General features: G+C 38.5%; 1 protein-coding gene across 1 annotated transcript in view; it reads left to right on the plus strand.

The window, feature by feature from the left end:
• Window positions 1–17,610, plus strand: part of LOC134798858 (uncharacterized) — a 106,230-nt gene that overhangs the window by 33,455 nt on the left and 55,165 nt on the right. The window contains exon 4 of the mRNA XM_063771249.1: window positions 106–216. Coding sequence (XP_063627319.1) covers window positions 106–216 — 111 coding nt within the window. The remainder of the gene's footprint in view (window positions 1–105; window positions 217–17,610) is intronic.

Genomic DNA, 17,610 nt, shown 5'->3' on the forward strand with positions numbered 1-17,610 from the left:
AAATAGCTTGTTAAGACAAGCTATTTAAGATTTTGGTTCCATAGGTCTTATAATACCTAAACCATTTCGCCGTTATTCCCAAAGTCTTAAAGTTTATTTTCACAGGTCGGCGGGCGGGTCGAGCTGCGCGGTCGTCGGCGTCGAGGAGGCGAGCGACAGCGACGAGCAACATACGCGGCGGCATCTCCGCGTGCCTACACCGGCGCTACCCGGACAGTGAGTCTTATTGCTATAGTCCTAGGTTTACTGTAGAGAAGGCGGTCTAGGCAATTAACCGATAGGAATACAATATTTTATAACGATAGCCATAAGGTCCATGCTCGTAGGACAGGCTGGTGGAGGAGGTAGGCGACAGCCACGGGCGACATACGCGGCGGCATCATCGCGTGCCTACACCAGCGCTACCCGGACAGAGAGTCTTATACCCTCAGATATCAATTTCAATATCATGGCGTAGGCGGGTCGGTTAAAGCGTGCGACAGGGACACAATGGTTCATTGCAGTAGCCATACGGTGTAATATTGTAGAGCACCTCCACCACGATTAGGTGGTGGAGGTGCACAATAGCGACAAGCGGCATACGCGACAGCAACTCCGCGCGTGTTTACCGCGTATAGCCACCGAAATAGCCATAAGCATCATACAGCAGGTGAAATGTCACCACCAGAGTTTACTGAAAATTTTGTTAGGTGTGAAACATGATCTTATATTTACAAAACTATAGATATCTATTTTCCGATTAGATTAACCTTCGTTTTTATCAGTATTTTATTGGAAAATAACTATCATATAAATTTTTACCATGTTTTCCATGCAAAAACACTTTATTCGTACTATTCAAAGTGCATAATTATGTACAGTACAACATAACTATTTACTTGCACTGAAATGTATGCATATAAGCTCAACTAATGCAAAATTATTAGGTAAGTGGGAGTCGTATTTATTCATCTGCCTATCTCCAATGCAAATATGAGAGTGTGATAAGACATGAAACGACTGTAACATTGTGTTGTGCCGTGTTACTGAAAAGGTGTATATTACATAAAATCATGGAGTTGTTGATAAAACGTTATTAGTGTTGCTAAAGTGTTTTGAATTGTTCCTGAAAAATTGCTGTTACTCGTTCTTTAACGCGGGGGTCGGAAAAGTGCGGCTCGCGAGCCGCTTGCGAGTCTCTAATTAGAGTAATAACAGACAAAATCTTATAATCCAAAGACCGATATAGTATAGTATTTTTCTTAAAAGGTTGCCGACTGCTGCATAAACGTGATCAGTTAAAAACGTACAATTTTTCATTACGACAAAATCACTGACTGATTTTTAACGCGATCGGTGTTCTTATAAACTTTTTTTAAACCATTACTTTTGAGTGCGTGTGGTGTAATGTTTCTAAGGGTGCCTTTTTAACTTCATCGTAAATAATCGTAATTGTTGTATGTAAACCATAATGGAGGAACTACTGCCAGCTCCGTCAGTCCCGCACTGTGGTCGTGTGAGATTTAGTTTGAGGAGGGACAGTCTGCCGTTAGCTACGATTCGGAAGGCGTTTTTGAAATTGCACCGAAGCGAGTCGTTGCATGCCGAGAGGAGACAGTAAGCAGACACATTTTTTAATTTGTTTTATACAGTTTCATCTGATTACTTAACTGCCCAATTACTTAAGAACTATAAAAACGATACCTATGCTGCAGCAGCATGAAGGGTTATAATATCCCTGCTTCCCCAAAAATTGGCGCAGGCATTTTAATTTTCACGAAAGTGACCTATTTTGTTTTACCTTTCAATTCACTATGGAGGGTCAAATAGTACATAATGTATTATGAAAATGTAAACAGAGTAACAAACAAAACACTATCACAATGAATGCCCCACCGGTTGGATTGCAAACCAAACCAAAATCTTCGCGAGATAACATCCGTTTGATCGATGCAAAATAGATAATAAGTAATTTAAGATATGGGCGTTCATTAAATATTGGTTTAAAACTCTTTTTCCCAGAATATTTTATGTATATAATATGTAAGACAACGTATTATAACATTTATAACAGTAATAAATGTTTTAACGTTTTACCTATTTCCATTCGTGATCTGAAATCGTGTTCCGCCAGAATTAACGACCGAAACTAATTGCAATAGGTACCCGGTAGGTACATATTTTACTATCCATATGATATGATATGTTTACTTTAGAATAAGTGGGAGAACATAGGCATAGAAAGTATCACTTTATTGTACCGTCATCGCCCAGGTTGACTAGGAAACCAAGGCTTTCGGAAAAATAAACTAGAAAATACATTTTCAAAAAAGTAACTTCAAATATGCGACTTGCGACTTCAAATTTCGTCTAACTAAACTAAAGGCTATTTAAGCAACAATATTATAGTCTGCAGATATTCAAAATGAACACAACTTCATTGTATAAGTCATTTTGATCTTTTTAACCACTTGGTTAGAGATGCGCCCGCCCGCACTAGCAGCGGAGGCTGCGGAAGTAGCTACTTAGCTGCTGAATGTACCTACGAATTTAAGTATTTTGTTGTTTTTAATAACACTAATAAGGATGAATTCATAGTACTTACACGAACATGACGAAGACCTTATATACCTACCTACTTATAGGTTGAAGCGTAGACACCGTTTGTCAACCATATTTTCTCTTTTCATCCCGTTTGTACGAATGAGGTCAAGTTTAAGACGTTCACGAAGAATGGACGAGAGTTTGAGATAAGATTGTTTTTAATTATATATATTAAGTAGTTTGTCATGTCGTAACAGACGTCTTGATAAAAATGATAAAAAATCTTAATTTAAGAGCGCTATTACATTTCGGCGTTGAGCGAGTTTAGGTATTTTACGCGCTGCGGCAGGCCGTGCGAGCTCAGTACGCCGATCCCTTCTACCACACTCGCACTACAATGATGGATTAAACATTCTTGATCCTTCGCGAAGCATATTGAAATCAACCATAACAACACTAACTGTACTTAACTTTTAAAGTTCTAAAACTGTTATTTGGTAAGTACGAAAATACTAAATGCAGTGCAAATGTACATAGGGACTGTTCATAAATTACGTCATCTATTTTTGACGATTTTTGACCCCCCCACCTTTCAAATAATCCAAAAATCAAGCTTCGGATGAATCTGTTTCCTCCTACGTCATGTTACCATCATCCGATGTCCAGACCCCCCCCCCCCCCCACTCCTCCCATTTGAAACGACGTAATTTATGAATAGCCCCATACTCGTACTTATGAAGGTATATTACTCGAAAGAAATTATAGGTACCTACTCGCTTATTTACATGTTTCGTCATTGCATTTGGTACCTATAGGTTGTAAAGTTTGTATCAACGAGGGTTTAAAAACGAACTGGTACTGAGGATCTGATGATGATTAAGGTGGTCACGGATACCAATCAACCATGTAGTAACATGATTAGGCTCGTTTGATTCGTCTCAGCAAGATCTTTGACACTGAAGATACACAGGGTCTGATGATGGAGCTGGAAGGTGGCCACGGGTACCAGTCTATCATGTAACTAAACAACTTCGTGTTTGGGCTCGTTTGATTCGTCTCAACAAGATCTTTGACACAAGACAGTACTCAGGGTCTGATGATGGAGCTGGAAGGTACCATTACCAATCAACCATGCAACTAAACCACATCGTGTTTAGGATCGTTTGATTCGTCTCAACAAGATCTTTGACACTAGGTGATACTCAGAGTCTGATGATGGAGCTGGAAGGTGGTCACCGGTACCAATCAACCATGCAACTAAACCACTTCGTGTTTAGGCTCGTTTTATTCGTTTCAACAAGATCTTTGACACAAGATAGTACTCAGGGTCTGATGTTGGAGCCGGAAGGTGGTCACCGGTACCAATCAACCATGCAACTAAACCATTTCGTGTTTAGGCACGTTTTATTCATCTCAACAAGATCTTTGACACAAGGTAGTACTCAGGGTCTGATGATGGAGCGCGAAGGTGGCGACGGGTACCTGTCTATCATCATCAGCTCCATCATCAGACCCTGAGTAGTATCTTGTGTCAAACATCTTATTGCGACGAATCAAACGAGCCCAAACACGAAGTGGTTCAGTTACATGGTAGACTGGTACCCGTGGCCACAGTCCAGCTCCATCATCAGACCCTGAGTACTAACTTGTGTCAAAGATCTTGTTGCGACGAATCGAACGAAGCCAAACACGAAGTGGTTTAGTTGCATGGTTGATTGGTACCGGTGACCACCTTCCGGATCCATCATCAGACCCTCAGTACTACCTTGTGTCAAAGATCTTGTTGCGACAAATCAAACGAGCCCAAACACGAAGTGGTTCAGTTACATGGTAGACTGGTACCCGTGGCCACAGTCCAGCTCCATCATCAGACCCTGAGTACTAACTTGTGTCAAAGATCTTGTTGCGATGAATCGAACGAAGCCAAACACGAAGTGGTTTAGTTGCATGGTTGATTGGTACCGGTCACCACCTTCCGGATCCATCATCAGACCCTCAGTACTACCTTGTGTCAAAGATCTTGTTGCGACAAATCAAACGAGCCCAAACACGAAGTGGTTCAGTTACATGGTAGACTGGTACCCGTGGCCACCTTCCAGCTCCATCATCAGATCCTGAGTACTATCTTGTGTCCAAGATCTTGTTGAGACGAATCAAACGAGCCTAAACACGAAGTGGTTTAGTTGCATGTTTGATTGGTACCGGTGACCACCTTCCGGCTCCAACATCAGACCCTGAGTACTATCTTGTGTCAAAGATCTTATAGAAACGAATAAAACTAGCCTAAACACGAAGTGGTTTAGTGGCATGGTTGATTGGTACCGGTGACCACCTGCCGGCTCCATCATCAGACCCTGAGTACTATCTTGTGTCAAAGATCTTGTTGAGACGAATCAAACGAGCCTAAACACGAAGTGGTTTAGTTGCATGGTTGATTGGTACCGGTGACCACCTTCCGGCTTCATCATCAGACCCTGAGTATTATCTTGTGCCAAAGATCTTGTTGAGACGAATCAAACGAGCCCAAACACGAAGTGGTTTAGTTGCATGGTTGATTGGTACCGGTGACCACCTTCCGGCTCCATCATCAGACCCTGAGTACTATCTTAAGTCAAAGATCTTGTTGTGACGTATAAAACGAGCCTAAACACGAAGTGGTTTAGTTGCATTGTTGATTGGTACTGGTGACCACCTTCCGGCTCCATCATCAGACCCTGAGTACTATCTTAAGTCAAAGATCTTGTTGAGCCGAATCAAACGAGCCCAAACACGAAGTGGTTTAGTTGCATGGTTGATTGGTACCGGTGACCACCTTCCGGCTCCATCATCAGACCCTGAGTACTATCTTGAGTCATATAAATACATATAGAATGTCAGGTCGTTTCAAATATTTTTAATCCTGTCCGGTAGTTTATTAAACTGTACCATTATAAATTATAATACTATAAAAACAGTGCTAGGATCAAAGTCTCTCGTTGCGGTTTACACGCACACAGTATAGCGTTTTACACGGCGCCCGCCGCACACAATGATAAAAAACCTCGTCGTCGCCGTTGAAAATGTGCGGAGCCGACCGACACACGTCCTGCCTCTACAAGCTCTGCCGCGGCACTGAGCTGGCGCAGCGCGCGTCATCGGTAATATAGAGTAGTTTTCAAAAAATTGCCAAAAAATTATAGTAGAATTTCATAAACACTAATGTATACCAACAGTATAAGCAAACGTTGCAGATTGCTTGAGTATGAAAATGACTTGGATATTAAGTAGATTTTCGTAGGAATTGACACTTGTTTCGGAGAGAAAATCGAGTTCGTTTTACTTTGATTTTCTCTTTCTCAAAGGTATGTAGGAAAAATATAGTTTGATATGCCTAAAGTACAGGGTATTAGTAATACAAAATAGCCAGGTTTAGCAGAGTAAAATTCTCAACATTTCCAAATAAGAGCTCGCCATTCAGTGCTTCACGGGGTTTTCCGGAAACGACCATCAGAAAAAAAATCATTACTAATTTAATAAGTCCTTTTTCTAATATTTACAACGATATTTATAAAGATAAGAAGACGCTTTTACTGGAACAAGTACTCATTGTTTCTAATAATGAGCGCAAAGTCCTGAATTTTGTCGACTAGTATCATCAATTTTGCATTATTTCGACTTTTCTTGTAAGAGCGCTCTTAAGATTTCTAATACAGCGTTTACATTCTCGTGTGACAGGCTAATAAGAGCTGTTTACACTCTTATTCGTCATTCGTCCCGCCATTTATTAGGCTGCGTTTCCACCAGAGATGTGCAGGGATGCGTATAGCGAGGGATGTGTTTGTAATTAAAAGAGGGAAGAATAGCTTTGCTAGCTAAGGTACTTTTTTGATGAAATTTCCATTTCGGGAGAAAACTGTTCCCACCAACAAAATCTTAACAAATCACTTTGATTTTGATTTATTTATCAAGCCAATGCCAAGTATCGAACCCTGACTGACCCCAGACCTGGTATGATACGGAGCCGAGACGAAACACCCATAACGAACGTACTGCTGACGATCGCGCAAATAACTAGCGAAGAAAGCAAGCAACCTTGGCGAGAAGCCATTTAACTTCCTCATAAGTACGTCGTTATCTACGCGATCGAAAGCTTTTCGGAAATCTAAATACAGAACATCGACCTGGGTGCCTCTATCAAGATGCTCGGAGTAGTGGCCGTCAAAGTTAGCAGGTTGGTGTCGACGGAGCGATTTGCTCTAAAGCCATGCTGAGCATCGCACAAATGTGGTTTCAATTGTGTTGCTAATATGTTATGCACTATCGACTCGAATAACTTTGCCATTGTGGAAAGTACAGCTATAGGCCTATAGTTTTCAACATTAGCGGTGTCGCTAGTCTTTGGAATAGGCCTCACTCTTGTTGTCTTCCATAGCTTTGGATAAGTGCCAGTTGAAATTGCCAGGTTGAATAAGAAATGAATGGGAACTTTCAACTGCTCCATACACCCCTTGACAATGTAGGTATGGTGGAAAATTGTCAGGTCCTACAGAACATGATGTCGATCGCTTCAGTATAATATATTCTAGGTTTATAGGTTTCCACAACCCCAAGATCTCGTCCACCCATACATGCGTGGACAACTACAGGGACTACTATATAGATAAACTCCCGGCCCTCTTTAAAGGTCAATGAGCACTCGCGTGTTCTGATTGGTGAACTTGTCGCATATCGTCTCTAATGGGCAGTGACCTTTTCTCAGGGACATTGTTACAATTGCTTAGAGTGTATGCGAGTCTAAAGCTCGGGCAGCCCACCACAGGATATGTGCGAATTTTGAGATGAGGTCATAATTTAGTATGAGACACTCTCAACTCAACTCGTGAATTCCAAAGAAGGCTGTTTCATATATTCTTGCTAATTAGAGGGGTTAAACTCTTCTGCGGATAATATATGTAGGTAGTATATAGTATAAGTTAATTAAATATAATGCACCTATATTCTTTATCGAGTCCCAATAACAGAAAAAAAAATTACCCGGCCTGTAAAGGTGCAGCGTAAAAATTTGCTTTCGATTCTCTCAACTTTGTGACGTCTAGAACTCTACAGGAAAGACGAGCTAGAGAATACAATAACATTTGTATGACCCAGATATACGCAATGCACCCAATCACGAGGCACATCACTAAATAATGATAATTAAAACGCCAAAAGAGAAAATTCACCTACCATTCCTACCAACTTCTAAGGACGGACCAAGCTAATTTTGCATGACATTTGCAGTGACAAAGTGTGGAATGTCATCATAAATGTCATGTTTCTACAAAATATGACGTTTATACTGTCCTCTTACTTTGTTCTCTTTTAAATCGGTGCGGACTCTACCGGACAAATTACGGGTGTAGAGGTCTTATTAGGCTGGTTTTCTTTCCAAGCTCGACTCACTTCGTTAAGCAATAAAAATACAAGGTGTCTCTCATTAGGCGAGGACGAGGTGAAAATAGCGACTATAGCGAGTATACCGACCCAGTTTTCGAATTCTTCAAGCGACGTGAAATGACGTCAGGCGACGCCACGCCTCCGCCAGGAGTGCCAAAAGCTACGTCATTGCGTTATAAATGTGATACAACTGTCCAGACTTTTCCGATATAGCTATTTAGGATCAATGGGTGACGTCACTTGATACGTCTACACTAGGTTAGTCGACACTGTCGACAGCTAGATATTTTAAAAACTTCATAGAAAACCCTATGACTACCTACCGTTGACAACTGAGCTTAAATACAATGTGACATATTTTCGTCGCTGTTTGTCTTGAAAGTAGACCTTTTGGTTGTCTTGAAAGTATTAGTAGTTTCATATCAATGTTCTATCGATCTTCTAGCGAGTTAACTTACCTAGGCACAGACGTAATAAATTATGCCAATTCAAGCAAGGTTTATAAATATGTACTAACTAAAACTTCTTAAGTACATACACGTACCACTTTCCGATGTATTCTAGAGGTCAAGTTCCACTTTCTTGGCCCATATGCAAAATGCTACAGATACAATTACCTGCATTATCTAGCACATAGTTATACATTGAGATAGGATTGCGTGATATTAGGTTAGTAGTGGTCAGCATTAATGACGCTAATCGCATTTCACAAGGGACCTGGAGCGTGAAACACCGTTTGAGTTACGCCAAGCAGCAAGAATTCTGCTGGCGTGCAAGGGACTTCATGTAGGTACTCATAACATAACACAACCGACGTTTTGCAAGACGAAGGCGTATATATTTTTTGCTACATAGGCACCGTATGAGGCAGAGGTGGTACGAAACCTTTTCTAGGCATCGCTGGGAAACAAGGGGTGAAAAGCTGATTAGGTGCACATACTTAAATCATATGAACTTCGCCCCTATTTAGTGACGAAAGTGGTTTGCCAAAAACATAATACATAGGAAGTCAATAGTTTGGGACGTTTGGGTAGGTAGTCTGTGCGGAAAGAGAATAGTCACATAGTGTATTGGTTCCCTTATATTCCAGGACTCTTCTCTTTCCGTACAAACTCTACAATGCTATGCAATGGGGAGTAATACACATGTATGTAACGAATTTAAAAAATATCGAGCGTATATTCGGGTACTTTACAACGTAGATATACCTACAGGCAGGTTGTTTCAAGTGTTTTGACTCATAGCATAAGTTGTTAGGAAACTGTTAGGAAAATACGTCTCAGTTATTATAAAGATTAGTTTAAAGCAAGGTTGCCTTCAATAATTCCTATTTGTGGTTTAATTTGTGTGTGAATTTTACAAAAGTACCCTGTTTTGATAATTTTTCTCTTCGTCCATCGGGATAGGACAGGTAAAAGCACTAAGCCTAGTTGGCCCACTGGCCATACTCATTTATTATACTTTTTGGCTATACTGATTGTACTTTTTTTTAATCTTGGATTTCTCTGTTTAAAAAAACTGTTAGAATTCGGATACTACCCCCAAATAAGCTGAAGTGGCGGTGAGCGAAAAGGGAGCTTGTAAATATTCGTAATTTTTAGTAACTGATATTATCGGTCAGTTTAGATGCTGAAACTTAGTACATACAGTAATAAAAACCGTTATTTACAAGCGCCAAGCTTGCAAAGTTCCCGGAAACGTTGTCAGTGCACTTTGATGTAAAATGTTCTTCCAAGCATCTTCAATGCGTCATCAACGTAAACGCTCTTAATATTGTTTACAATTTTACAGGATTATTTTACTCAGATTTTCACTGTTATTGTTTACCTACTATTTTTGATGGTGTGTTAGTCAGCTTTTTAACGGAAGATTACTCACAAAATGTGCCTATTTAGATCATTTTTTACCTGACCACGGCAAAGCCGAAAAGAAGGGTTATGATTTTTGCAGACTGTGTGTATGGATAAAATGTTGAAGTGATAATGATAAGTGAATACCTAACATACTTGTGTTGCGTATTTCGCTGGTGCGACAAAACTATTGAGTTGATTGTGATATTTAAATGAGGTATCAACCACTTGTAGTTTTATTTCATAGGGCTGAGAGCATAAGTAAAACATATAGGTCATTATCATTACACATAGCTTAATATATTTCGATCACGTCAATCACGTGTCAGTTAGATACTGAACTTCAAACAAATTTATATAAAGCATTCGTTTACATTTTTACGGATAAAACAATAACACTTATCCAAAATCCTGGCGCAATGCTCCCAACTCGTGAAATATTTAATCCGTCCTATATTGTTTGGGCGTCTACTAATTCCAACAGGCTTTATTGTTCATGAAATTGAGGAATGATCCCAGTCCAATATTAGAGGCATTGAACTTTAGGCACATAGATACCTTCGCAAGTCACATTTCAGCTCATTCACCCCCACATAGACCTGTGCTAAATTGTGACGTCCCACGGTCAAAGGTACCTTATGGCGGGTATGGAGTTATGCATACCCCAGTAATCTACAATAAATAACCTATCGATAACACAAAAGATCAACCTTCTAGGTTGCGTAGTTACAGAGATATGATTTTTTGAAAATAATGTTGTGAAATGAGCAACTTTACGATAGAGAAGTTTTAAGTTTAGCCGCCTAAAAAACTATGTTCCTGAAGTAAGTTACATAGTTGACTACAAATAATAATGCCTTATATATCTGAGATTAAAAAAATATTGCGACTTGTTCTGTAATGCAAATAGAAACTTTTGATATCGACTGATTTATGTGTATACTAACCAATCTCTTGAAAATAAAGTTTTATTTCATTTTCACGATTGATTGCAATGAGCTCTCAAGATTTAAATTTTATCTATTAGAAAACGACACTGACCGACAGTTTAAGCAAAAAACAATACCGATTTAGAGGTGAAAATGCATTTTCTGACTTTTTCATATAAAATCACAAAATTTAATATTTTTACTTTTAATGTGACACACAATCAATTTTTCTGAGCACATATGAAAGAAATTCTGTCATTCAAATGAAATAAATCCTAAAACCCCAACTAAATACTATATTTAACCCCTTATGCCACTTTAAACTTACATAACAATAACAGTATTTGCTCCATACATTTACGAAAAGGTACCTTATGGAAATAAATCTAATAATACATCACTACAAAATATCAATCATATTATAGTTTATCTTTTATGAATAGAAAATATTAATTTACATTAAACTGCCCCCAATTTAATTAGTTCTTCGTCATAATAATCTTAATAAAGACCAATAATTTGTATGTAATGAAAAGGTACCTTGTGGTCAAGTTACATGATGAGGCATGATGATGATGGAACAGTTAGGATAAACTAATAATATTTTGGGGTTAAGATGGTATAAATCGTCTATTTCTTATCAATAATATATTTCGGTTGCTATTGAAGATAAGCGGCATTGAGGTTCAATGACCTCAGATATTCCATAAGGTAATGCGTCGGGTATTGGCATTTTTCAGCAAACCAATGGCTGATTTACTGCATGCGACCAAACCAAATGAAGATTATTCTAGTTAAGAAAGACTTGACGAGAGTAACTTTGGTATAATAGCAGTCTACTTGGATTTGTGATGTCGGTCTATGTACGGTTATAATATTTGCGAGGCGCCCCAACCAGAACTGAAATTATCAAATTAGTTTTGCAGAATGCTAATACAGTTCTCTACCAAACTTCTTTTCCCGTATTGACTAGTTTTTTTGGGAATTTTCAATCTTTTTTCCATAAGGTACCTTTTCTACTAAACTCTGAGACGACATTACTAGGCTTATAACTAACTTATAACAAAAATAAAAACAGGTAAACAAACGTTACGCATTAAGGTTTCAGATCACACAATAAAAAAAAATTGAGCATTTTTTCACCTCTTTACAAAACATTTAATATCTCCGAAACTAGAAACCCTCATAAGGTACCTTTTCCCGTGGAACGTCACAATTGTTTATACAACGGCAGAACAACGAACTTAAGTAAAAAAATTAAACCGAGTAGATATTCTTAATGTAATTATTATACCTTAACTTACATTTTAAGAACGATTCAAATGCTTGCTTCAATGAATTACCTCCCAAAAAAAATGCTAAAAAATGTAGGTAGGTACTTATAAGAAATTAAGCGTAAAATAAATACTAAGTGACACGTGCCCATTGAAAACATTTGTTAAGCATAACAACAGCGCTTGCCTAAGGGGGTGTCAAGTTTGGTTCCCGGTAACCCAGGTGATCCTGTTTCACTTAGCTTAGCTTTTCAGTATTGATCGTAAATATCGCAATCTAGACTCGTGATTCAATACTATACATACTATACAGCTAAAACGTCGTTTCTAGAAGTATTATTTTAATTAGGTATAATAGGTATATTATAGATTACGTAGATGTAATCTGAAACCTGACTCCACGGTTCTAACAATGCTATCGTAAAATATAAAAGTAATGACATTATAAAATTTAATATGAATTAATTATTTTAAAGTATGTATTTAAATAATGAAGTTTCTTAATGAATAATTATGTTATTAAAATATAAGTTTTGTGTACCTATATTTGTTATGACTCTGTCAAGAAGTTTTCTTTCTGTTTAATTACTCCTTGTGTATTGGCAATTTGCACTACATAATTATTGGGTCAACTAGTAAGCAAGTATGCGGTTGCTGGCCTACACGTGTGGTAGCCGCGTCAGTTGGTCAGTCAAGCCCACACACGGGGCAAGTCAGCGAAGCGGTGAGACGCGAGATTCGCGAGAACCCAAGGCAGGCGTGAGCCCGTGAGGCGCTTGGTTTGGCGTTTCAGTTGCTTAACAGCTGTGACACACCGCGTACGTGTTTCCGAACGCAACTGGCCCGGCTCGTTATTGACACTATTGACAGAAATGTCATTTTCCTTTTTGAAGTTTTAAATTTTTGGTTTAATCACATAAACAGATCATCGTTTATGTGCAAAATTTCGTGTAAATTCCCCAAAAGTGACTGTATTTGGCAGTATTAATAAATCTAACGGTGTGATTGTTTCGGTTTACAAACAGTGGCGTTATATTGTTTACTACTGAGTGCCTAACGTACTTTTGATAATCTCAATTTGGTGAAAATAATGTTCTTCGACTCGCTTTCTTCATCTGAGATGAAAACTAATCGAATCTCTCGAGAGTGACCTTAATCGAGCTACGTGTTGGATGACCTTCTAAATGAAGGAGTCATATCCTGACGAAATTATGCTGTGTTTCGTTCAAGGTTTTGGGAATGGATGTGAACATGGTTACAATAAAAGTAGAGAAATTACCGAATGCAATCAAAATGCTGGTTTGAGGCTATCTAAAAGGAGGTCGCAGGCTAAAAAGGTGTCATTACAAGTGCAGACAAATCTAGAAGTGGGTGAAACTGTTGAGGATGTGGAGTTGAAGCCAAAAAAGTGTCAGTTGCTGGTGACTGGGAAGTCCCTGCGTCTGTCGTCGGGGGACAGGCTGCTCCGGCTGCCGGAGGTCAAGAGGAGCCTGAGTGACAGATTCTCAGTTATTACTGATGCAAGCGGGAAGAGGCCCAGTAAAAATCTTCTGACTATTAGAAAAACATGGTAAGATTTAAATACATCTCATAGCATTTTTAGAACTATTCTGCCCCGCTAGACCAATTAGCGGTATCGCAAATAATCAATGTAAACATCTGTACCTTACATTCTTTATCTGAAAATTCCATTTTCAACATCATTTGTTTTAGAAATTGGGCTTAAAAGCCAGTATTATACTAATGAAAAATTTGCTAAAGCTAAGCTTTCTTGTATTTACTTTTTTTTTATGTAAGTGGGCATCAAAATCACTTCAAAAGCTGCATAAAGGTTTAGCCAGTGCCTATGCAGGTTTACATTGGCAAAAATTGTAGATTATAGTTTTTCACGGGTAGGGTTTCAGTGACTTAACATCATAATCTGCGCCCATTTTGTGTGATGGGTTGTACTACTCTTGCCAACCCACCTCAACAAAGAAGCCCAGCGGTTCCTCAAATAATACCTATCCACAAAAGGATTAAGCACATGTGGCCATGTGCAGTGGGCCATGTGGCTAACATTGGGAAATTTCCTGTTAGACCATCAACTTATGGTTCAATTATTTTACTATGTAAAGGAAAAAAGTTTTATTATTAAAATATATCCCTAAAACTATTCAAGAAGTAAGAATTTCTATAGGTAAATTATTTGATTTTGATGTATCACTTTAATTTTATAAGTTATGTTATGTCTCATTGTTTACCTTTTAACAATACAAAAATACATTACACTGATTACAACACTGCATGAAATAATATTGATAATGAAATTCTAACATTGGCCATGAAAAGTCAGAAGGTGTATAATACCTGTTTTTCTCCCTCCTTTGTTTGATTACATAGCCACCCACGCTTGTAGGTACCAGGCTCAAACATTGACAATACATTTGCCTATGGACATAGATAGATTATGTTTATACAATGTTTTATTAGTGTCGAGGGCTTTTATACTTGGGCCTTAACACTTAGTAATCATGTGAACATAATAATTCCTATTAGGAATCTGAATAAAATGTTATATATGTATATAAATATTGCTGAGGTCTCATCAGTCCTTAATTCCTTGTGTTTCTAGTGCAATAAGAACCTTTTTATCTGAAATTCTAACAGAAAATATGTTTTATGAAAATGGGTCATTTTGTAAAGGACTTTCAAACAAAGTGGCTCATCTTAATTTATCTTTAATGTGTGCTACTAAAAAATACTAAAATGTGTGTACTTGCACTCTGTACATTACTTGCAAAAGCAGTCTTATTTATATTTTGACACACCCACCACCTATATAATCTGAGTCTGAATAGGGATTTCAAGCTGACACTTTTAAGGTTCCGTCACACAGGCGCGTTTTCCAGGCGCGGCGTGAGCGCGGCGTGAGCGTTTTATATGTAAAAGCGGCGCGCCCCGCTCACACGCCGCCCGCAAAACGCGCCTGTGTGACGGAGCTTTTAAACATATAGTTCGTTTTTTTTAGCATTAGAAAGAACTTCGCAGAAGTAAGCTTGTGGTTCCAAATCCAGCACTTTTAGCGGTAATAATTTGAAGTAAATTATATGTATGTATGTATTGACCATGCTACATTAGATAATTCAATAATTATTAACAATTAAAGAGCCTGATAAAAACTGCACGCTTGCTTCTGTGGAGTTTTTTCTAATGCTAAAAAAAACGAACTATAGGGGTAGAGTCACTCCAAGCTAACTCTTCGTGGCATTTGCTAAAATAAAGTGTGGCAATGACCAGGCCCAGATTTAGAGACCCCTAATGCCCCTAGGCACTTCGTATGGCACTTAGATTTTAAGGGGGCCCGCCTTCTCCATATTAAAACCATTGTTAGGATGCCTGGGCCACTAGGCCCAGGCCTTGTGGGCCTAGGCAGAAATTTGGCCCTGGCAATGTCATCATTAACACATTCAGTGCCGAAAACCCGACTATCGGGTATTTTACGATTTTGTTCCCAGGCCGGACGACCCGATAGTCGGGATCGTGGTACTACTGTTTTATATGACGAAATTGTTGTGGCCTGGCGCGGATGTCTAGTTGGCTGGGTGGTAATGAATGTGTTAATGTCAAATTTCTATGAAATTTCTATTTTTATAGGCCTGCCACTAACCTTAGGTGGTTGGTAAAGAAATTGCGGTAGTGATTTTGTAGTATAAAGGTAGCTGAGTTTTGGGACTTAAGAGTAAATATTAGAGGTCACCATACAAACAATTATTCAATTGCCATTTTCAGTCTTACAAGTTTTTGCTGTGTTTTCTTGTGGTGTTGAAAATAGCAACGATTTCATATCAGCTTATCAATGTTATCACACAGGTGTACAAAATCTAAATCAATATGATCCTTGTTGGGTGTTAAATGATAAGCCAGATAAAGATATTGATTAGGTAGCTATCTATATTGCGCATATGGTTCAATGTAAACAGGCATTCCTACCAAGGACATTTAGGCACGAAAATTCAATTTGTAAAATTAGAATTTCGCAAAGAAACTTTTCTTAAATAATTTTAGCTATAGGTACTCGTACTTATTTTTAAAATTAAATCTTGTTAAAGGAATTTAAGAGGATAGTGAAGAAAGAGTTCGCCATACGGACATTTTCTTCTCCGGATTTTTACACAATTTGATGTAGGTATTATAACGATAACTGTGCCTCCGCGTCTTATTTTATTTGCATTTTTTGATTATTATTGAGATTTGGGAGCTTTTAAAAATTTGTATGTAATTATTTTTCGCGCCTAAGTCTATTATGAAAAGAAAATCGGTTAAAAATAATCAAAAGAAGTATTAGCGCGCGATCGTCCCTTTTCCTTTTAAGCCAAAGCCTGATTTGAAGCGTAATTTGATATAAAACTGGTGATACTACAATAATCCCCATTACAGTAACCTTATGAAGCAAACGGAAACTCAATGTAATTATTATGTTCAAATAGCATCAATCGATTATTCTTTGAAGTTATTTCAGTAATGCAAAGTAGGTCGAAGCGTACGCCATGGTAGATCCATCACAGAGGTTGCGACACCCAGTTTGTGAGAGATTGAGAGATAACCGAAATAACACGGGCGAGATGAAGGCCCAGGAGAACCAGTATAAGCCTTCTCCCATATGAACGATAACTAGTGTCTTTATTTTCGGACGCAGAGGGCCAACCCCTAACCACGTTCGACGTGTTGCCTTCCTGTCACATTTACGTACGAATTCACAAGTGCGACAGAGAGGCAACACGTCGAACGTGGTTCGCGGTAGGCCCTCAGTTTTTGGACTGTTAGCTACCGTATTACCTAGATGTAAATTTGAGTAAATTTGTGTGCGTATAAGTGCAGACAAATGTTGGCAACAATTTTTAATACGCTTTGCCTTACATACAATTATGAATAAACAAGGTACTTATTTCAATAGCAACAATTATCACTGTTCTTATTTAGGTCAATTTTTTTACTTTTGCTTATAAGACTACTAAGATTAAGAGCCCTTTTGCGCAACGCTCACAGGAAAACTCAAAAAGGGACACTACAGTTGATTGAAGTCTCGTAATATGGAGCCAAGTTCATTCTCAATTAGACTCAAGGTTTGAATTCTAAACAACTCTAGTATAGGTGCCCTCTCCTCTCCGTTTGATCATAGTTAAGGATCAAGGCCACGTTACACTGGCGCCCGAGAACTATTCTCCGCGTTTGCATAACCAATCGGAATACTTGGCTAGTAACACGCCGGTAATAACCTGGTTGAAAAAATGGTGTAACACGCTAGTTGAGATCCAGGTTACGGGTATTACAAGAAAAACAAACATTTGGTGGAATAATAACGTACCAATATTTTTTATTGTTAATACCGCTAATCCTATACTGTTAAACCACGTGAAATAGTTTAATCCGAGCATCGTCTCTTAAAATTTGCTGAGGATAATATTGACAGGAAAACGCTGTTAAACCTGATTATTTTCTCGCTTAATGCTCTTTCTTAACTTGGCAGTAAGGACAACGTTTGTACTTCATCTCTGTATTCGCGCCCATCAGGGTGAAATATTCAGTTCTGTATGATACTGTGCCGACAACGCATGAATGGCCTAATAACCAGCAGCG

Source organism: Cydia splendana, chromosome 17, assembly GCF_910591565.1.
Source record: "Cydia splendana chromosome 17, ilCydSple1.2, whole genome shotgun sequence".
In the NCBI taxonomy this organism is placed as follows: domain Eukaryota; kingdom Metazoa; phylum Arthropoda; class Insecta; order Lepidoptera; family Tortricidae; genus Cydia; species Cydia splendana.